At 37.3% G+C, this 23,615-nt stretch overlaps 1 protein-coding gene across 1 annotated transcript; it reads left to right on the top strand.

Moving 5' to 3' along the window:
• The first annotated feature begins 16,213 nt into the window (after positions 1-16,213).
• LOC116138313 (RNA pseudouridine synthase 5) lies at positions 16,214-23,282 on the top strand. The gene is given in 14 exon segments (XM_031424033.1): positions 16,214-16,373; positions 16,481-16,538; positions 16,822-16,849; positions 17,000-17,046; positions 17,156-17,246; positions 17,588-17,753; positions 18,280-18,367; positions 19,329-19,410; positions 19,606-19,681; positions 19,921-19,988; positions 21,306-21,375; positions 21,992-22,070; positions 22,333-22,426; positions 22,767-23,282. Coding segments are annotated over 14 exon segments (1,143 nt in total). The 5' UTR covers positions 16,214-16,252; the 3' UTR covers positions 22,842-23,282.
• The last annotated feature ends 333 nt before the right edge of the window (positions 23,283-23,615 follow it).

Here is a 23,615-nt window from a genome sequence, read left to right on the forward strand (position 1 = left end):
CCAATCGGTGGGAGGCCCGAGGATGAAGAGGAGAAGAGGAAGGAAGAGGTTCGTATGCCTTAGCAAACCGGTACAACAAGTACCGCTTTGTCAAGACATCGACGTCGGGAGAATGAGGTGGTTGACCTCATAAACGGCATGTTTGAGAGTTTTACAACAGCCATTTATGACAAGTTTGACAAGATGGAAGAGCGCATGAAAAGGGTGGAGGAGAACGTGGATAAGCTAGCAGAGAAAGTTGGTACAGTGGAGGAGGAAATTGGTACAATGGAGGAGGAAGTTGGTGGAGAATTAAAGGCGGTTGAAGTGCAAACTGGGTTGAAAAGAGAGAGCCGAAAGAGCAAGTTTGTGAAATCGCCTTACATGGTAGTGACACAGATAAAGAAGAAGAAAATTAAGAAACAAATGGAGGAAGAACCAGAAATGGAAGAGGTTGAGGAGGTTGGTGGAGGAAGTGGGTCAGTGATAATGGAGGAGGGCAAGGTGGGAGGCGAAGGAAGCGAGGATGTAAAAATGGAGGAAGGGGGAGGAAGTGGGCAAGCGAAAATGGACTCAAATGTCAATTTGTATAGGCCAATAGAGGAAAAGAAAAAACTCTTCTATGCCTATTACAATGGATCAGGAAGTAATGTCCATATAAAGTATAAGACAGGGGATTATCCCCGAAAATAGTTTGAGAAGTTGTTGATGATGGGCACGTGGCTTGAGGACTCGGTGAGTTATTTTCGCTTAATTTTCCTTATTTTTGCCTATGTTTTCCATACTTATCTTGTTGTTTTTATTTGATGCAGCACATCGATGAGATATTGGCACTGATGAGGCTACAACAGACTACTGATGGTGATCCATTGTATCCCGACTGTGCCATCACCAATGTGACGTTTGGCCAAATGCTTGTTTTGGTATATCGCACTTTAATTAAAAATGTCGTTGCTAGTGGTGCAGCAAAAGGACCGAAGCAAAAAAGATTGGCCCCACAACAGTTGGACTGTATCCCTAATGATTTTCATTTTGATGACAGGATTATGCAATATATACAGGGAGATCGGCCCAAATATGGCCACGGTTGGGCCTTTGTTAAAAGAGTGTACTGCATCATCCTCGTCAAACTAATGTACTGGATAGCTGTCGTTGCGCATCTAGAGGAGGGGTTATTGAAGATCTTTGACTGCAACCCAACTATTTGTTGAGACAAGCAGTTGGAGGTCGAGTTGGAGCCATTGTCCAGGTTGTTCCCGCGGCTATTGTGTGACAACGGGATGTTTGGGCGCTTGGGTGATCAAGTACTAACCGAAAAGTGGCCAATTAAGCGCTCAATCGGCCCAATAAATGAGTTAAGGTAAATTTTGTATAAAACTAACTTACATAATACAATTGTTCTATAAGTTTATTCTAATGTTAATGTCTTCTTCCTATTGTAGTGCTGAATGTGGGGCATATGCCCTGAAATTTATTGAGTTTGACATGACCAATACGCCGATAGACGGCTTGAATGACGAAACAATGAGAGACTGTCGGGAAGGCTGGGCTGTCGACTGCTTCCATGGGCAGATGGATCTATTTTGAGTGAGCAGAACCTAATCAAAAGGTATGAAAGTTGGACTTTGAATTTTGTAGTTTATGCGATGTTGATGTTGATACTTGGGTTATGGTGCTGATGCTGCAGGTGTCATACTTATATGGAGCTTTACCGAAAGAGACGGACTAAGTGAACTTCTCACCTACCCACTCAGTAACTTTTTTACGTGTTTTTTTTTTTTTTTTTTTACAAAATTTGACGTGTTTGCAGGTGTGTGCCGGATAATGTTGCAGGTTCCTGGCAAACAATGAGAGGAAACTTCTCAAAGGTTGGTTGGCAAGATGAAGCATCTGCAATAAAGGCTGCTGGGAAAGCATGGTACCAAACAATGATCTCAGACAGGTTGCTAGCAAACAGAATTCGAAAACTTCTCAAAGGCTGGTTGGCAGGAGGAGGCATCTGCAATAAAGGGATTGTGCAAAGGTGTTAGTGACATTAAACTCTTTGGCATCAAAAAGTAAATTAAAGGCAGTGTATAGGAAATTCTCAAGTCCAGATCGTTGTGTTGTGACTCTTCTTGCGGCAGCCAAAAGCCTTGTGCCTGCAGAATCATTGTAAAGAATTGGATCTGACATTTAGGAGATGTTGTTTTTTGTCCATATAAGATATCTCATTAGTAGTTTGAATTAATATGTATGGTGTGATCATTTGTTCACCCAGTGGTATAAGGTTTTTTAGCGTTTTGTTTCATTTGTGTATACACAATGTGTGATGTACTGGTGTGATATTGATTCACCACAGTTGGGGCTAGGTTAGCTTGTCCAAATATTTCGATATTTGCCGCATCCCATGCCATTTTTTATTTTGTGTTTCGATAAACAGGTTACATTGAGTCTCTTATATTTGATTTGTGAGATTAGATTGATATAAATTACTTAATTTTGCAATACAAATTCTTTTCGGATTTGGGAGGGAAAGAGTGATGTACAAATGTTTCCCAATCACAGTCATTTGAAATTAATTAACTAAAGAATGTCATGGTACCAAACAATTACGATTGACTGATCACATATATCTCTTAAACGACCCAGACTTTTCTAGATATGATCACTTAAGCGATCTCAAATCGCTTAAGTGACCAAGAGTCTATTACGAAGCATCACTTAAGCGATACATAAGATCGCAAGCGATACCCATCTGGGCAAATGTTATTCTGCCCCGGAAAATATCGCTTAAGTGATCCCAAATCGCTTAAGCGACAAAGACTCTTTTGGAAGAATCGCTAAGCGACAAAGACTCTTTTGGAAGAATCGCTTAAGCGATCATAGATCTGGGCAGATATTCATGTGCCTCGGACAAGATCTCTTAAGCGACCAAAAGTCTTTTACAAAAATCGCTTAAGCGATCATAGATTTGGGCAGAATTCATTCTGCCTTGGCCAAGATCACTTAAGCGATCAAATCGTAAGCGATCAAGAGTCTTTTACGAAAATCGCTTAAGCGATACAAATGGATGCTTAAGTGATTTTCGATCTGGGCATCTGTCGCAGACTAGATTGCTTAAGAGATTACCGATCGCTTAAGCGACCAGGGTAAAGGAAAGAATCGTTAAGCGATACAGAGGACATAATCGACCAGAGTAAAAGCAAAGAATCGCTTAAGCGTACAGACAGATCTCTTAACCGACTGCGTAAACAGAAGATCGCTTAAGTGATCCTATGTATTTAGATATTATTTATTGTATTTCAGAGCATCGATTAAGCGATTAACGCTATGCTAAACATATAGGGTTTACGATTCGTTCAGTAGACTATGACCGTTATTATATTATATTAAACATATAGTTCTTTTACGTCAATATGAAATATATAAGGGTAGAATGTTTACGTCTATGTAAACATATAGGGTTTACGATTCGTTCAGTGGACTACGACCGTATTATATTATATTAAACTATAATTTTTTACGTTAGTATGAAACATATAAGGTATAGAATGTTTACGTCTATGCTAAACATATGGGGTTTACGATTCGTTCAGTGGACTATGCCGTTATTATTTATATAAACATATAGTTTTTTATGTCAGTATGAAACATATAAGATGTAAAATGTTTATGTCTATACTAAACATATAAGGTTTACGATTCGTTCAGTGGACTATGACCGTATTTATTTATATTAAAATATGTCTTTTATGTCAGTATGAAACATATAAGGTGTAGAATGTTTACGTCATGCTAAAATATGAGGTTTACGATTCGTTCAGTGGACCATGAGTCTTATATATTTCAAAGGTAACCATGGAATCTTAGAAATGTGTTCTTCTTTGTTCAAAACATAAATGGTGCGTTTGGTGAATCTATAAATATTACAAATCCTATTCCCAAAATATTTCTTTGTTAATTATTTATGAATATTAGTATTTTTTTAATTAATTTAGACCATTAAGTGAATTAATTATTTAATACCACCTAAAAAAGTTTAAAAATTAACAAAAACATCCCCACCCACCCAACTTCCTAGATTCCGGCTACCACTAACGGCTATAAAGACTAGAAATGCGGTAATCGATGTGACATTTTCGACCAGATCCACTGTGGATCGGCCAGAAAGGCACATCTAGTCGTCATTGACTTTCAAAGAAATGGCCGACATTAACGGTCAACGACGGCCAAATCTTGGGCATCGTTGACCGAAAATGATGGCCATATATTTGGCCGTTTGCAGATGTGGACTTTTCTGTCTGTGGACGGCCAGATCTAGCCGTGATCCGGTCGAAAAAGGCCATATCGACGCCCTACCACCTGATTGACGCGGTGCATCATAACGCCCTTTCTCGGTAGGATTTGGTGGTGGTGGCCGAAGTCTGGACCGTGGGTAGGTGGGGGTGTATTTGTTAAATTTAAAATTTTTCGTTGGTCGATTAACGATCGTACTAAAAGACTTCGTTTAAACAGGGTCGCTTAAACGATCGTAGATATCGCTTAAGCGATTCTTTTCTTTTTCACTTGGTGATTAAGCGATCGTGGATCGTTAAGCGATCATGTGATTGGCAGAATCAAATCTGCCCAGGTGCATAATCGCTTAAGCGATCCGTGATATCGCTTAAGCGATTCTTGTCTTTTTGTCTTGGTCGATTAAGCGATCGTGGATCGTTAACGATCATGTGATTGGCAGAATCAATATTTGCCAGGTGCATGATCACTTAAGCGATCCGTGATATCGTTTAAGCGATCCTGTTTGAAAAACCCTTTGTCGCTTAAGCGATATACTTAGTCGCTTAGACGATCATGGGCAGTATAACTTTTCCAGCTTTTCTCCTGAATTTGCAAACTAAAATTACCAACACATATTATTCCATACTTTCTTCTCATTTGACAACCTTAATTATAAAACTAAAATCACCAACAAATATTTAGGCCTTGTAACAAGAAATATAAAGAATGATTTATTAAAGGTAACAATAAAATTTAAAACATCAATAATTGAAAACAATAACTCATCAATGCCTGGCCTTCGCAACTCCCTAAATTTCATCCTTCTTCGAACCTAATTTTCTGGATCTGCATGTGATTACTTCTGGCAACTGTTTTTCTTGTGGCCAGGTTGCTTGCAAATTGAGCACTTATTCATCTTCCGGAGAACCTCAAAGGCTGATAGAATACGCTTAACTCTTTTTCTCCCCTTTACTGTCTTCTTGAATGGCGGATGGATGATAATGTCAGCCAACTCTGGCGGCACTACCCACTGCTCTTCTGAAGGCACTGGATATATTGTTTCTGAATAAGCTAACATGTAGTGATCTGCCATATAGAGAGGGGAGCAAAGTTTTATGTAAATTCTTGACCCAAAATCCAGCTTCTGTTGGTGTTTCAGTGTTGCTAGTGCATGAGGACAAGGTAAACGTTGAATGTCAAGCACTTTACAGCTGCAAGTTTTACTAACAAGGTTAACTAGGGCATCCAGACCATAGCCGTGCACAGTGAACTCTTGAGCATTAAAAGGATAGGCAAATAGTGCATTTGACAGTTCCATATGTTCTTGCAATAATTTTTCAGCTGAAGGAACAAGGGTTGTAGTAAAATTATCTGACTCCGTACGACGCTCATGGAACCACCGTGACAATGTCCTCTGGATTGCATCAAAAAGTGCAACTATTGGAAACTCTCTTTCTATTAACAACTTCGAATTTATAGACTCCGCTATATTCGTGGTCATGACATCAAACCTTCTTCCAGGAAAGTAAGCTCTACTTTATCGCTTGAAACCAATATCATGCTCAAGATACTTAGCAACTCTATCATCCTTGATTCGGATTTGCTGCAAGTGCTCCTCGAACTCATCAACCCGATAAGCTTTTGCTGCCATATAGTATGTCTGAAGGAGGCCAGCACACTTAAACTTTTGTTTTATATTCTTACCAAGGTGCCTCATACAGAATCCGTGATGTGCTTGACGGTAAATAGTGGCAATCCCTTTCTTTATAGAGTTGTGCTTATTGGATATTATGCACAACTCGTCACTGTCAGGCATTATCATACATAATTGCTGAAAAACTAAGTCTACGACTTGTCATTCTCAGAGTCAACCACACACCATGCAATAGAATATGTGAGATTCTCGTTGTCCTGTGCAGTGGCCACCAACAATGTACCTCCATACTTTCCCGTCAGAAAGCAACCATCAACAGCCAACACCTTTCTCATGTTTACAAAACCCCTTATAGCAGAACCGTAAGCAACAAAAAAATATTTAAACATCATATTCCTGTCCCACTTCAAATTTTTCTTGCTACCTTGGTTTGTCAACTCAAGCATATAACGGTACGCTTCTAATACTGCGTACTCGTGCTTCGGCGTGCCCCTCACAAAATCTTGTACATGTTGTCTCCCTTTCCAGCATTTCCAGTAACTAACAGCACATCCCAACTCTGTGCGCACAAGTCTTTAAATGTCTTTAGGAGATGGACATTTCCCTTCAATGAACCGACTTTTGACAAATTGTCCAATAACATCAGCGGACGTTTGTCAATGCTCACCTGAAATATGTCCCAAATCACATGTGTGCTCACGGTATATGTGCTAAGAATAAATTTTTCCGACTCTGCCAACCTTCTACAATAAACCTGCCACTTGCACTTTCGGTCACGACATGCAACCGTCACAGCCAATGAATTTGACTTTTTGGTGATGAACTCAAAATTACCTCTCACAGCAACAAGTTTTAGCTTCCTTACCACTTCCTTTTTGTTGTCAAATAAATACCCTATGTGCAACTCTGATCCATCCATAAAAACATGAGCTGATTCACTACTACATCCAATTGCCCTCTCTAAACTTGCATAAACAACCATAGTGTTCTCTTCCTCACAATCTACGCTTTCTGCATAATCTGTATTTAAAGGAATCTCTACATCTGTGGGAACATCTACAAGGTCCTCCTCCTCAACATTTGCATTCTGCCCCCCATCACCAACCTCTTCCACAGTGTCCTCCTCACCACCCAATTCACCGTCTACTCTTGATTTTTCAACTAACAAATCAATGGCCTCGTAGTTCAAATTAAAACCAAGTAAATCTCCGCCTACTTCCTCTTTGAACCAACTTCCAACGGTTTTTCTACAAAAGAAACCCTTAAAATCGTCCTCGAACCATTATCGGCCACATCAATCATATATAACTTCACACTTTCATCCGACTTTAATATAGCAGGAGGTACCTTATAATGTTCAGGAACTCTGCTTAAAACATACTTCACAACTATATCACTACGCGAGCAACTCAAATTACCTCTTCTAATTATTTCATCAATCAACTCATCAAAACTAACCTCTGTGCTCACAGCAATTGGTATAACTTCTTTGCTCTTCCCAATCCACTTCCAACTACTTTCTTCCTCCACCCACTCACCAAAATATTCAACACCCAAACAACTTGTCCCATGTGTAATAATAGCCAACTACCTGTAATGCAAGAAAAAAAAAATTCTTAAATGTTGTACTAAGGGTTCAAATATTTTAAAAAGAATCTGCATAGTCGCTTATATGGTCTGGTGTATTGCTTAAGCGATCTTATGTCATTTACTGATCGCTTCAGCGATCTGCACCAAATTAGCAGATCGCTTAAGCGATCTTATGCCACATACCTGATAGCTTAAGCGATTATCTGCTGCATTACCAGACGTACCAGATCGCTTAAGCGATACACCAGATCACTTAAGTGATCCATCATACCTAGAACACATTTTCAATCATCTCCACCTACAATCGATCCATCATACCCAGAACACATACCCAAAACAAATTTTCAACATATTTCACTTCTTTCAACTTCTATTACATCAAACATAGCCCAACAACCTAAACAACTAAATCAAAATCATAACCCAAACCCAATCCATGCTAAATCAAAATCATAACCCAGATCTTTGTAAATTGAAATATGAAATCGAAAGGGAGATACACATACCTGGACGAAATGTCGGGAGGATGAGGAGGAGAAAGATCTGTGTTGGAGAAGATGTTAATGGCGGAGGAATGCGTTAACGTGGCAGGAGGAAGAAGAAGAAGGTGTTTGGGTTTATTTGCAAGAATTTCGACTCTTTAGGAACAAATTATAATTTTTAAAAGATTATACCATTTACACCCAACACATAATATTTGTTATATCCAGAATCCAGTCGAACAAATATTATTACAATTAATAACTAAACAACCTAGTTATTTAATTGGAAGGAAAATTACATAAATTCAGTTAACAGAATAATTCATACCTGGATATTAATCGTCTTGAATAAACCTTTTTCTTTGTCTCGAGTGTACAAATTAAAAGTAGACAAGAGATTGAGAGAATTTTTCACAAACTAAAAATATTATTAATTTTCCCTCTTTTCGAAATATACACATGCTTCCTTCTTATAGAGAAGCTCCGGACTTCAATTAGAATTGAATCCGGAAAAAAGAAACAAAACAAAAGTTACAAAAGTCTAAGCTAACGTACAAAGCTTTAAACAATTGTACAACAAGTCTTAAATAAGACTTTGACTTAGCAAAAGAAGAAGTAAAAGAAAATAAATACAACCTTTAGCTAAAATCTTAATAAAACTTTAATAAAAATGACACTGGGGTGCACATGTCTCCCATGTGCCTTACAAACATTTTATTACAGTCGACTAAAATTTTACATTTATTATAAAGTCAACATCTAATGCCTCTTTAAATATGGATCGTTGAATTCGGCTAGCAACATCCTGGATGTCCACGTATTGTTCCACTATTTGATACACGATGCGTATACGTGTTGGACGTTTACGGTTGTCCAAATTTCCATCCTCCTAGAATTTATTGATCTTTGAAATTATCTGTTTCAATCAGATCAAGAAATTCTTTCAGAGATTCATCCTCTTGGGCTTCCTGGTCATGGGCTAAGACCAACCTTAGAAGATCAATTGTACCTTCCATTAAGGCCTGATTTGGTAGATGGGCTAATTCGAACCCTTCTAATAATGTTTTCAACTGGGTCTGATTGTGTTGAAACAGAGTGTCCTGGATTAATACATACTTGTCTGGTATAACCACCATGATCCCATTCTGAATATGGACAGTAGCATTTACTCTCACGAGTTCTTCCAGTTTTGATTTCACCAGTAACATTTTGGCAATGTGTTATCTGATCCAATCTTCCTCTTCTTTTTTCTGAATTTCTTCTAGTGTATAAGAACCCATTTTTACCTCACTATTTAACATAATTCGGTACCATGGTTCTCCTACAAGAAATTCTCATATCTGTACAGGCTGAACATCATAGTTCTCTTGCAATGAGGAAGTAATCATGCAAGTGAATGTGTCCACCTTCCGATTTAATACACAGAGCGTTTGCTTGACCACGTCTGGCATATTCGGGTCCACCATTGCTTCCTGTACGTCAATTTGTATTGTATCGATCCATCCTTTAGTTAAAAGATCTCTACAGAAACCTTTTCTAAAGATTTTCCATGGAACGAACAATTCCATAGCGCCATTAGGATAAACTGATAATCCTTGAACTAAATTAGTCAAGTCGGTTTTTCCCAATTTCACTACTAAATCATTCAAATTCTCGAGTTTGAGCTTTAACATGTCAAACAAATGACATTTTCTCATTACCTCAAGCTTTTGAATTCCTACTGCATAGAGTATGTCAGTTCCTTTGAACTCTTCATCCTCATAGAACAGTTTATCAGTTTCTAGCCATGCTAACCTTCTTGCTAGCTTCTCTAAACACCTCTGCAGCTATACTTCCCCTTGTCCTATCGCCATTGCGATCCTAATTTGGGTTTCTAGATTCTCCCAGAGTGTTTGACTAGCTGAAGTTAGTCTTAAGCCTTCTGGAAAACTAAACCTCTCACAAATATCTGCATCAATTAACCACTTTTTTTGTGGAGTGTGTGGAGTCACCACACTTACAGCACCTGACGATGATGCCTCAGAATGTTTTGTCTTTGACAGTGGACAATTAGCCCGTTCATGTCCTTCCTGTTTACAAGACCAGCAAACTATTGCTTTCTTCTGAGTTTTTTCCTTCTTAGGAATAATTTCCTTTTCATAAGTATTTTCCTTCGTAGAAGTTTCAACCTTCAATCGTTGAAATTGTGGATTCCTTCTTTCTAAAGTATCAGAGTCATAATCTCGACTCTTTCCTTCTTTAACCTGTTGTACCGCAGTAACCTGCTTAGAAGAAGAAGCCGCTTGCTTATCCGCAGTTTTCTCCTTTTTACAGTAACCTTCGAAGTCGAAGTGATCTTCAAAGGACAATTCCTTCTCAAGTGTCCTCGTTGTTTACACTTGGAGCATGAGAAGTGACTTCCAGTTTCCTTCTTGTCTGTCATTTTCCTGCAAATCTTCAAAGAAATGTCTAGACAAAAAGTCCGCAACAAAGTTAGATTTACCAGAAATATATTCAAACTTGATTTTATAATCTGCAAACCAAATTTGCCATCTGGTTAATCTAGATTTGTCATCCTTTAAAGACAATTTTATAAAAGTTTTTAAATATTTAGAATTTGTCCTTAAAGTAAATTCCTGACTGATTACAAATAATCGAAATCGGTCCATACATTCTATCGCTGCTAAAACTTCCTTTTCATGAACTGGATAGTTTATTTCAGCAGGAGAGAATTTTCCTGACGCATATCGAATAATCCGTTCAATATTATCAGTCCCTTTAGCCTTAAGCACTCCTCCCCAATACAAGTGAGATGCATCACTTTCAATAATAAGCTTATCCTCATCATCTGGGAGTTTTAATGGTTTTAACTGCTTTGTCAAGACTTTTGTCCGCTTAATACAATTAGTGTCTTCAAGTGTCCAAATCCAAGGCACTTTGTCACTAACTTTAAGCGTTAAGCCATTAATTACATTAACGAGATTGGGCACATACTCACGCATGTAATTGGGTAATCCAAGAAATTGCTGTAACATATGCTTATCTTCCATCATGTCTGGAAAATCCAGCAACTTCTTTGAGATATGTTTTTAGAGTTGAATACCTCCTTAACCTATCTCTACGCCTAAGAATTTCACCTTGTTCTTAAACCATTCTATCTTTCTTTCAGATCGAATCATTCCATTATCAAGGAACCTTTTGCTTACCAGTCTAAGATGATTTACATGTTCTTCCTTGGTTTTACTAAAAACCAGAACATCATCAACATAGACTATACAAAAGTTGGATAAGTCTCCAAAAACTTGATCCATTTTCCTCTAGAATATTGATGGTGCTTGCTTAAGTCCAAAAGGTAAAACCATCCATTCAAACAATCCTTTCGAACAGGTGAAAGTCGTCAAATGAATACTTGACTTCGCCATCTTGATCTACCGAAATCCTGACTTTAGATCAAATTTGGAGAAGATTTTTCCAAATCTAGCTTTATTCAAACAAGCCGATTTGTTTGGTATCTTATAGGCATCGTCAATGGTTTTCTCATTCAATTGCCTATAGTTGATAACCATCCGCGCTTTTCCTCTTAATTGCTCAGCTCTATTCATGACCATGAATGCTGGCGAAGAGTGTGGACTTTTACTGGCGCGTATCAATTGCTTTTCCAGCAATTCCAGTATTTGCTTACTGAATTCCTCCTCTGTATCGGGAGTATAAGGAAAAGGTTTGGTCACAATCTTATCATCTTTCCTTTTTAATTCAAGTGAAGCATAAACACCGTTCCTTTCCCATAAATTTAATGGTTGATCATCAAAGCATGGAAAAAGTTCCTCTTTAAAAGAGTTGACAAGTTCTTCAATCCTTAAAGAGTTTTCTTGGCTCTTGTTTTCAATTTTCAAGATGTTCTCCTTATGTTTGAATTTATCCATGCTCTCAGGACATGCACCAGAGGGGTCAACCTCCTGCGATATATCCCATGCGATCCGGTTTATATGATGACTAGGATACAGTCTTTGAAAGAAAACATTACAAGCCTCATCCACTTTTTCTGCATTAGAAGTTTTCAACCACCATCTTTCCTTTTCCAAAATCTGGAAAACAATGTGATCTACTTCTTGCCTCAGTCTCACCGGTCTAAAACCGTTTCTGATTTTTGAAACTTCAGGCTTAACAAGAATAAGGATTTTATGTCCTCCGAGGATAATGTGGTCGTTATCCTGAGTAAAAGGTCTAACTTCTGCTTGTCCTCGCAGAAAGCTATTTCCGAGAATAAAATCTACCTCTAAGTAATCCACTATTAAAACTTCCCTTAGAGCGAATTCTTTCTCGTTTAACAGTACAACCACGTTCTTTACCACATCCGTGATCATACTTTGGCCTTCATCCGCAACCGTATTTAGGATTGGTTTCTCCAATGATTTCCAAAGCTCCTGTGGAAAGCACTACTTCCTTGCAATACATTTGGTTGCTCTTGTGTCTACAAGAACATCCAGAGTATATTCTTCATATTCTAGAAAACATAGTTTTGCACGTATGTATGTATCAATAGTTCCCTGAACTATCGCATGACAATGCATTTCATGACTCATCATCATTTTTGTGCTTGGAGTTTCGTCTTCATATACGGGAATTTGCACAGATTTATACCCAACTATTTTCCTGCTACCGCTACTTCCGGCATCACTAGCAGTATCATATGTTTCCAGTATATTTTTCCTTGATATAATGGGTTGAACCTCTTTATTCTGCTCTAGAGACTCTGAGTTTCTAGCCGCAGGGAGAGTAACCTCAACCTCATTATCAAGTTCTTGGATTTGAATTCCCCGATTTGGGTTTAATTCCACCATGCTGGGCTGCAGTGAATAGTCTAAAACCCATCGTTTCGGCCACATAAGAGCCTTCGCGTTGACAACCGTAGGGCGAATTGGAATTACAGAATCCTGTCCCGGGCCATGAACCTCTATATCTGCACCAGAGTTCATTCATATAGGATTAACAGAATTTATCAAACGATAAATCAACCTATACTGAATAGCTATTCTGTCACTAGAAGCCATCAAGTCTTCTAATCCCGAAGTATGAATTCGAAGAACCATAATCCATTTAAGATTTGGATCCGTAAGACTAACCATATATCCTGGTTTAACAGTCCCATAGGCATCTCCTAAAGCTAAATTAGCGTGAAAACCGCCAACTAAAGCTTTGCTAAATGTAAGCTATCGTCTGTCCAATAAAGCAACCTGAACAGGTACATTCAGTCCTCCACGGAATAGTCCCTGCACATGAATTTGTACAGCACCAAGTTGTACATAGTTATACTTGCTATTTGCCCATTTGGCAAGGTTTCTAACCTTCTGTAGCCACTCATCATCTGAGAGTATTAATTCACCCTCTCGAGACTGAGATAATGCTACACGAACAGGCTTTTCGTGAACATCTTCCAAGCCTTCAGTTTTGAAGAACCACTTAGAGCGTTTTTCAAAAACTTCTCTAGGTGTTAACCGCGGAATTACCTACGTCTCTGGGCTACCCGAGTGATCCTCGTAATTAGATGATGAACTAATTACCGAGTTAGGGTTTGCATCTTCATTTCTAATTAGAATGAGATCATCCTCATTACCAATTCCGCTGTTCCTATGATATTCATTAAGACTTCTAGACTTTTGCATGAATATACCTATGCGTTGAAGATTTGAAGATTGTTCCTCAAAAGAAATATCCGTTGAGTCATCCTCTGAAGAATCATCCAAATCGTCAGAGTAATCCGAAACTAATTCATAAACTTCATCATCTGAATTAATTTCGTATCCCCAAACTGGCTCAAATTCAGAAGTTTGGCTATCCGCATTGATTTTCAAAAATCTTAACGCTGCTTTTTTCTTACCCTTATGAGGGCATTTGTCTGCAAAATGATTTTTGTCACCACAAATCCAGCAACAATTACAATCTTTTGCGTTCTTGCCAGATGGGCAGATAGCACAAAACTTACGCACTCCGTGTTCCTTAGCGTTAAGTCTACCTTTCCCTGTGCGCCTAATAAACCTTTCGTGATCTGGAAGATTCTGTTTATTAGTAACAGGTCGTTTTACCATATTACGAAAACGTTTTGGCTTAAAGTGCCTTTTACCGAGTGATCCTTTTCGTTTCATATGGTTTTTCCAACCTTAATGTTTAGTCGAACTCCTCAACTCACAACCATATTGCCCTGGCACTCCATCAAAGTTTTGACAACAAGATTCGTTGAACTCAAGCCTCTTAGCTTCCTTATTCAGCTTGGCGTTCAAACATCTTGTCCTCACAAGTTGTCTAACAGCTTCTATTCTTCCTCCCAAAGAATCAACAACCTGATTCTTTTCAAGTAGAAGCTTAAACACCTTGTTTGCTGCCTTATCCCATCCTTGGGGAAGCTTAGCAAAGAAAGTATTCTTCATGACTTCCTGTGTTCCACCAGGCAACTGATAAAAATAACGTCTATATTCACAAACGAAATTTTCAAACAGACACATGTCACAAAGCCTAAGCTTTGTCAAAGCTTCTAAGGCAACTACCTCCGCGAGATTCCTACTGGTAATAGTTATCCCAGTAAATTCTCTACAGAGCATATCCTTGAAGAGTGCAAAAATAGACTTTGTATTCTTCAAGTCCCTTACAGTATCTAATAGACCCGTACCAGCTTCTAAACTTCTCCAAAAGCTTCCTGCAGTGTAGATCTTAGAAACTTGTAAGTATCACTGAGTCCAAAATTCTTGTTTAGGATATGAACCCAGTTAACAGTTTCCCATGCTTCGATTGCATCCGTTACATTCGTAACACAATCCATATTTAGGAAACTTCCGCTAGACGGTATCTCCACCATTCTAGGTATTCCCCTAGGTATAAACTCTGACCTTATCTTTGTGGCATAAGTTTGTTTATATTCGGGTTTGGAGATTTCCTTAAGGAATCCTTCGAAAGAATTTAAAGGATTACGAATTCCTTCAAGGGGATCATCTTTAAACTCAGATTCCCTGAGTCTCGAGATTAGCTCATCAAGCTTCGCCTTTTTAGAACCTGGACCTGGAGTTGGTTTTGATCCTTCAGTTTCTTCTCCTTTCCTTTGTTTCTTCATTTCTTCCTCATAATACCTGCTGATTCGCTCAGCATCTGAGGTAGAAATTTCTGGAATATCAATCTTTCGTTTTCCATCCACCTTAGAAACAAAGTCTTCTTCCTTAACACCTTTCATAAAGAGTTTTTCCGCCTTTTCCCAATCACCTTGGGTTTCCTTGGCTACAAACTGTGCATATCCTGGAGGCAATCTGGGATATTTTTCCTGCAAACTAGCCGCGAACTGATCCAAAACATCTTGACCACCCATGGTCAATCTGAATCAGGTCTCAACTCAGTTGCAAAGTCCGACTCTTTATAAGGTTTGGGATCTGGATCCAACTGAGATTCGCCGTACCAATAAGGAATTACCGCCTCAGCTTTTTCTAACCACTTATTCCGAAGTTCTAGCTCAGAGACTTCAATGGTGGAAATCCGGCAAATAAAACACAAAATCTTTGTGCACCCTTGACTAAAAGCCTTTTGAATAACATCCAAAAGCCGCTTAACACCTAGCCAAGTCAAATACTCTTCTCGAATATCTGGGTTGCCGTTACAGAGGTCTAGCACAACCTGTTTAACCTCTTGTTCAGTATATCCTTCAATAGGCCACACTTGTTCGATGTCACTTAAAACCAGAGACATCTCCTATCTTACCAGCTTAGTAAAATAGTTAGAACACGTTCCAGTGTTTTAACCTTTTGAAGTACAGAATTAACCTTTTCAATCTGATTTTCGATATGGGTTAATTCTTCGTTTAGAGTAAATATACGATACACCGTATAATTCACTCTCCTATCTAAGTTTTCAAGCTTCTGGGTCAAAAGCTCTAACTTATCTATGACAGTATTTAACAAACCGATTTCCGGTTTTACCTTGAGTCCATGATCCAAATGAAAACAAGTCTTATTCATACAGACTTCATCATTCAAATCATTATTCATGCTACCAAGAACTTTCAACAGGTTAACAGGTATAAACACATACCCCCCGTCTTCCAAAGCTCTGATACCATTTACACCCAACATATAATATTTGTTATATCCCCTAATTATATTTAATTAAACTTAATAAAAAATAAGGTTATTTAGTTAACATTTACAAACTAGATAGCCTTTTAATTAAATTTTAACTCTAAATGTCTTTTTAATAAACCGCGTCAATCAAAACTCAGCTCTCTTTTTAAGCAAAACTTAAAGCAGCTTTTCCACTTTCCGCGGTTTATCGAGCAATGTCTCGCGCTTCAGAGACAGAAGAAGCAACTCAATCTCGCGAGAAGGCGTTCGGCCTGCCGTGGCCTGATCTCAACGACGGTTTATTCTACAGCGACGTCATTTCTCCCTCCGATTCCAGTCTCTTCTTTACTTCCTTTGATTATTTTTTTCCCTATTTTTTATTTTCAAAATTCTGCTTGTTTTGAAATTTGACTCCGGCTTTTGGTTTTTGTTTATAATCACAGAATTGACACTGATCGAGTTCTACTCTACCAAACACAAGAACTCAGCTCCCTTGCAAGGGTAATTCACTTCATTGTTATTGTTTTATTATTTATCCTCTGTTTGGTTGCTGAGAAAACTGAAGAAAATTTATTGAAAGAAAAAAAAAATGTAACAAATTGATGTTTATTTAAATGACTTTGGTTGATATGAGCTTTTGGCATTCACAGACATCTATATGGCATTAACTTGAAGTCGAACTGTGTTTGTTCTGTTTTCTTCGCAACCAAGCAGGCCATTACTTGGATTATTTTTTTCAAATTTATTTATTTACTTATTACAAGCTTTACTAATAATCGAGCAGTTGGTTGCAGAGAATTCAAAATGAACAGGTAAAATTTAATTTCAATTATATATATATATATATATATTAGAGAGTGTTTTAAGTGCTTTCTACAGAAGCACTCCCAAATATATCCTTTCATCAACTTTTAGTAGTGGTTGAATTGATTTACTATATTGTTTTGCTTGGTGGTCTCCAGATAACAATTGATGGTAAAGCTGTTTAAGATCCTGACATGATTCTCAGGTTTCGTGCTTGATGATTATTTTTAGATTTTGTTATTTTAATGTCTGGTATACTAAGTATGAAAGACGAGAAGTTCTTAAGTTGTTTGTTTATCAATCAAAAATTTCAGTGCTGGTTCAGAACTAGTATATCATAGGCTTCCTTGGAAAGAGCCTGATGCACCATACTTGCTGGAGGTTTCATATGAAGACAATGATATGGTGAATTGCTATTGCACATTTCTTTTTATATGTGCCTGTATATTCAATCACTTGTTTTCATGAGTTTTGACTATTAGATGCTCAAATTGGTGTATACTTTGTTTAAATTGCTTCATTTGATGTCTCTGTGTCATTGTTTGTACCCCAATGAAGTTTTGTATTGTATGAATATATTGGTGTCAATTTTTCTTTTGTTATGGTCAATGTGTCTAAGTTGTCTTTTATTAATCCTGTATTTCAGACTGTCTTCCTTTTGGCTTTTAGGAGATTATGCTTTTTATATATTTCTGTCTTCATAATTTTCTGGTTAATGTGTTCTGACGGAATGATTTTGTTTTCAGATTGCCTTAAATAAGCCTTCTGGTCTGCAAGTTCTGCCGGGAGGACTTTTCCAACAGAGAACTGTTTTAAAGCAGCTACAATGGCAGGCAAGCAAACAGAAGTCTTCACTGTCAAACCAAGAATCACACCTTGTTCCCGTACATCGTTTGGGAAGGGGCACATCAGGTTAGCTTAATGACTAACAAAATGACCAAGATAATGTTTCCCTATAAAGGTGGTTCTGTATGCTCTGTTTTTCTTTTCTTTTTTTTTTTTTTTCAATTAACAAATCTAGAGCTCAGAAGGAACATTATTGATCAAGGTGCATGTACTTATCACCGGTTGACACTGATATGGGAAAGATAAGAGAACAATGATGAAGCTAAGAACTTAAATTCGAAAAAAGTTGCTTTTATTTGTTATTCGAAGATGCCCATAGTTGAATTTAGATATGTCTCTTGACATGGTGGTATTGCATAGTCATCTGGTGTTGGTAAACAAAATTTATAGTGTAAACAGTGTACTGCCATAACTAATGATGGTTGGTAGTTTATTTCTGCCCTATCTGACAAATCAAACTTGATATTCCTAGACATCTAACATCCCAACTTTACTTTTTTAATTTTTATGTTGGTTATGTACAGCAATTAGGCAAATATTATTATTCTTGCCGTATTTTCAGTGATCTGATTAGTTTGCTTATTGGTTTTAGGAATATTACTTTGTGCAAAAACAAAGCTCGCAAAAACTTGCCTTGCAGCTTATTTTGCCGATGGGACATCTGTTATTGGTGCTAACAGGTAGCAGGAAAGCTTGCATCTACTTGCAGTTTATTTTTTATCGAATGTCTAAAAACCATGAAAAATTGGAACTTTTCATTTATCCTCGGTGTTTGAGCCTGTGAAAAAGCTACCTGGCGATCTGTCTATAACTTTGTAGAATTGATGGTTGTGATTTAAGCATCAAAAACTAATTCATATTTTTGGCTTACAAGTAGAGTAATTTTTAGAAAAATATTTAATTAGTCCCCAATGCATAACATGTCAATTAGAAATAGAGATCATTGAAAAGAAGTGAGAATTGAATCTGCTAATATCTCCTGAAAAGAGAAGCAGAAGTGTACTATCATTTGGTGCATAATTACATTTTCAAAATGATTTTCAGTTAGAGGAACTTATTATCCTGTTCCATGCTTCTGAATTGCTGGACCTGGGAATCAATTAAACAGATGCAGACTACTGCCTGGACAAAAGGCCTTTACTACCTTTACAAGCGTTATTTGTTTATTCTTTCTTTTTGAAAACATGATGAGCTCACCAGTAGTAAATAGTAATAGCTGTCGCACATATTACATTACGCAAAGAACCCCTCAATTACCATTTTTTCTCTTTTTTAAAACCTAAGTAAAATGCTTCGTATTCACATGTTCTTATCTAGTAATGTTGGAAAATGAGGAGAACATCTACGGCGATAAACCTGATATGGACCACATTTAGAACAACGGTCACTTAACTGACAGATTCTAAACAAAGAATAGCAGAATGACATGCTGCCCTTACAATCCCCAGTAAAACTAAAACCTTTATGTCTTTGGGGCCTTCCTTTTCATTTAGACATGAGAATTATTATTTGTGTTGCATTTTTTTTAAGTTCTATACTGATTCAATCTATTGTAGCCATGAATAAGTACAACTCTGGATGCATTTTGTTTTAAATCATTATATCATTCATTGATTAAACCTACAATCCTCTGGTGTGCAGTGATATGAACATGGAGCTCTGTACAAGGAAAATTTCAAAGATATACCGGGCACTAGTAAGTGGGATGGTTGAGGAGGATGAGGTAACAACACGGCACAACATCTTTTTTGGAATTTCTCAATAATGTTTTGCCAATACATTTTGTATCTTAGCTAAGAGTTGTCCTTGTACAGGCTACTAAATTAGAAAACCATCTATATCCACTCTTTTTGTGTATCTATAACATTGTTACTTGAACATATTTTTATGTAAATTAGAACTTGTTTCTGCATCACAGATAATCATCAAGCAGCCAATCGGAATTATGCAATATCCTGGTGTGGCCAAAGGGCTGTATGTCGCTACTCCTTCAGGTTTATCAATTTATTGAATTTTGTTCAATGAATATAACTTCTATCTAGTTGCTGGACTGCAGATTTAGAAATATAAACATAGTCATTTTTTTCTGTTTTTGAGCATGAGTTATATTGTACTAGTCACCATATTCATCCAAGTATTACTGTGTCATTCACCCTCACAGTTGTGCTTTGTTTTTGACTTCCTTTATCATTTACATTTTTTTTCTGTCCCTTATTGTTTTCCGCTTAAGCAGGGAAACCAGCTCTGAGCAAAGTTAAAGTTCTTGAGAGAGATGTGCAAGGAAACCGAACATTGGTCCAGGTACCCCTTCTGCTTCATTTTGTTATATCATCAACCTTCATGTTACTAAGTATTAGGAGATATTATGGAGGCTATATGATATTTGTTAGGGGTGGGAAAATCCGGTTAACCGACCCGGTTTTTCGGTTTAGGCAAAACCTGAACCAAAACCGAACCGGTTATATTAGTAAACCGGTTTTGAACCGAACCTAATATTCGGTTCGGTTCACCGGTTAATCGGATTTAAACCAGTTTTGTAAATCACCTCTTAGCTGACAAGCCTTACAAAAAGCATCTGGCAATTTAACAAAGTAAAACCTTCAAAGCATAAATTTAATCAGCAACAACTCAACCACCAAATTAATCAATCAAATCCAACCCACTATAACTCAAACAAAACCAAAAACAATCAAAACCCACTTCAAATACAAACAAACAGAAAGAGGGAGAGAAGTAAATTTCGTTTTTTTGCGTCAGATTTGAGTGCCCATTTGGGGATTAGCTGCAGATCTTGGAAATGGTTTTTGGGTGTTTTGTTTTATTGGTGTTTTGATTTGTTGTTGCGGGTTTTGTTTGAATTTGGGGATTGGTTTTGGTGGGTATGGTAGATCTCTTTGGTTGGGGTTGCTGATCTAGAATTTCAGTGTATTGTGAAAGTTTTGGTTCTGATCTTTGAGATGGGTGATATTGTTGGAAATTTGATGTGGGTTTGGTTGGTTTTTGTGAAATTTAGTGAGAGAAGAGCTGCGTGATTCATAAGAGTTTGATGAATTCATTGCTTCAAGAGAGAATGTAAGGAGAGGGAATGAAAGATTGAAGATTCATTTGGATCTAAAATTTTTTAAAGCATGATTTTTGGTCTAACGCTGTTCATCGTTCGTGGTGGTTACTAATGCTGTGGTTGTCACTGTTTGCCGTTCGCTGATGAGAAAGAAAGGTTTAGGATGTGAGAGTGTTAACTAAAAGTTGAGAAAGGTTGAGGGTGGCGGTGAGTTAGAAGTTAAGTGTTACATATACCTAGGGTTTTTTTTATTGGAAACTGGTTTTAAAATCCGGTTTTGGTTAACCAGTTTGGAGAAACCCATAAACTGAAAACTGAACCAGATAATTGGTTTATGAATTTTTCCAAACCGAACCGGCTTTTAGAAAAACCTAATTTTTGGTTCGTTTTGGGTCCGGTTTCTCGGTTCGGTTCAGTTTTCGGACTTTTTTTTTCACCCCTAATATTTGTCATGAATAGAATGTCCTCATTCAATTGTTCATCAAGAAATTTAGGATGTCCTTTGCATTTTCCTGTAACTAAATACAAGTGTCCTGATCTGTAAATGTGTTTAACAGGTTGCAATTCAGTCTGGCCGGCCACACCAAATACGCATTCATCTTGCTTTTGTAGGGCATCCTTTAGTGGGTAAAATTTGAAGTCTTGATATCTGTATGGTACTGGTTATTGGATGACATTCCAATTTTGTATTTGAATCATGTCATCACTTCCAATAACACTCTCATGTCAATTTTAGCATTAAATGAAGACTCAAAAACTTTATAGGATTTATGCACCTGGATGACATTAAAGAAAAAGGACGAAAATGGAATTAAAGATTTAAAATGATTCTAGGCACAAGGTGATGGTGAACTGTAATGAGATAAAGAGGTAAACAGGGCAAAGCCAAAGGTTAAAATTTGTGATAACAGGGAGCTCACATATATGGTAAAGGTAAAACATGTATTTTTTTTATGCCATTTTCAAGATTAATTATATAGAGGAGACTCTTAAATGTTGAGAAGTTCAACTATAGTGGTTAAAAGTTGTCTGGATCGCTTCAAATTTCTGCCATATCATCATAATATTGCAAGTTATTTTTTCCTGTCGATTTTCCTTTTTGTTGTAATCACAGTTGAGGATTAGGTATCTCCTTCAACCATGCATAAAGTTTCTCACTTGGGAGGTTAAAATTTTATATCCTGTGTTCATGTTATGTTTTGTCTTATGTCAGACTCTGAAAGTTATTTTTACTTCTAAGCAGGTGATCCTCTCTATGTTGCTGGAGGCCAACCAAAGTCCTTTGACTCTGAATTTGCTAACGAAACTTTTGCACAAGATGGGTACATAAATACTCCTTACATGGATGATTTCTTCTTCCCAAACTTTCTTATCTTATTGTTATTCGTGAACTACTAGCAAATTTCAATTATTTTGATGTATATTCACTGCATATATAGAGTTGGTTCTTGGACCTTTTTGACCCATCTGTTTTTGAAAGCAAAAATCTAAGATTCATTGGGGGATAAAACAGTTGATCTCATAATTTTTATTTAAGTAGTCAAGTTCCTTTTATAAGATGCATTTTTTTCGCTCTTCATGCAGAGGGTATCCAAGGCCTCTAACACCTGTTCCAGGAGACTGTGGTTACTATTTGCATGCACATCAACTCACACTCTCACATCCGACCACAAATGAGGTAAATGCATAACAACCATCCAAAAATACTTGTTCCAGTTGACCAATCAGACTCAACATGTGGAAATTACAAATTGTTACTTAGGAGCATTCTGATATATGAATGCATATGCCTTTGTATGAACAAAATTATTTATGCCCAATGATGCTGAGAAATATCGATATTATGGTTCATCGAAATCCAAAAAAACGTGTTCTATCACCTTCTGTTGGTATATTATTTCATGATTTGCAAAGTTGAGTAACATTTGCCATGTAAATAAAAATTGCTAAGCCGTGAGATTATAGTTTTATTTATTTTCTATTGCAACAAATTTACTATCTTTGATTCCCAAATGCAGGTAATAGAAGTTATGGCACCTCTTCCATCCATCCTCCAAACACAGGAAGAGGCAAAGAAAATTACCATTCATTAGAAGATCAGTTAGGGATGTCACCACAACCCCTTATCTTTTAAAGGATAAGGCCAGAAGTGATGGATTGAGGTCAAATTTGATCGGTCTCTCTTAATGATGGGAAGATAGTTCTTCCTCACAGATCACATTCAAAAGCAGACACAGGTTCAAGCCATTCATGTGCCAAAAGAATCCCATATTTATGGTAATCCCCATGGTCCCATATTTTCTACATAAATTTTAAAATGACAAAACAATATATTTTTGGGCCCCACTACAGTTTTTGGTCGGAGTGTTGGACAACCCAGTTAGTCCACATTTTTTAGGTGTCAATACAACTAATTTTAAAGACCCGGACAGGTACTCTGCATGATGAGCCACTTTGTATGGTATGTTGTTTTGACTAATTTTGAGGAAGATTTGGTGAAATGCCAGATAAGGTAGGCTGATAAATTTTACTTCTGCTTTAGTGGTAGACAGCTCGGTCGACTTCCAAACTTTGTCAAAATTGTTAGGCAGATTCGGAATTTTAAAATACGTCTTTGGGGATTCTAAATGTATCTGCCTTTGACTAAAAGCCAATAAACGACAAAGACAAATGATTTTTTTATTCTACAAGCAAAAGCAATCAAGACCCAATTATTGGCCGTGGTTAATAGAAGCCCCAACTGAATCCTGCGTAACCACATCTCCCTGTCGGATATTATTTCAAAAATTGAAAGGTAAACAAAAAGAAACTGAGATCGAGATTAAAGGAATTGAAATTTATAGGGACTATGAGAGCAACTTTTAGCT

This window comes from Pistacia vera, unplaced genomic scaffold (genome assembly GCF_008641045.1).
Source record: "Pistacia vera cultivar Batoury unplaced genomic scaffold, PisVer_v2 Contig34, whole genome shotgun sequence".
Classification (NCBI taxonomy): domain Eukaryota; kingdom Viridiplantae; phylum Streptophyta; class Magnoliopsida; order Sapindales; family Anacardiaceae; genus Pistacia; species Pistacia vera.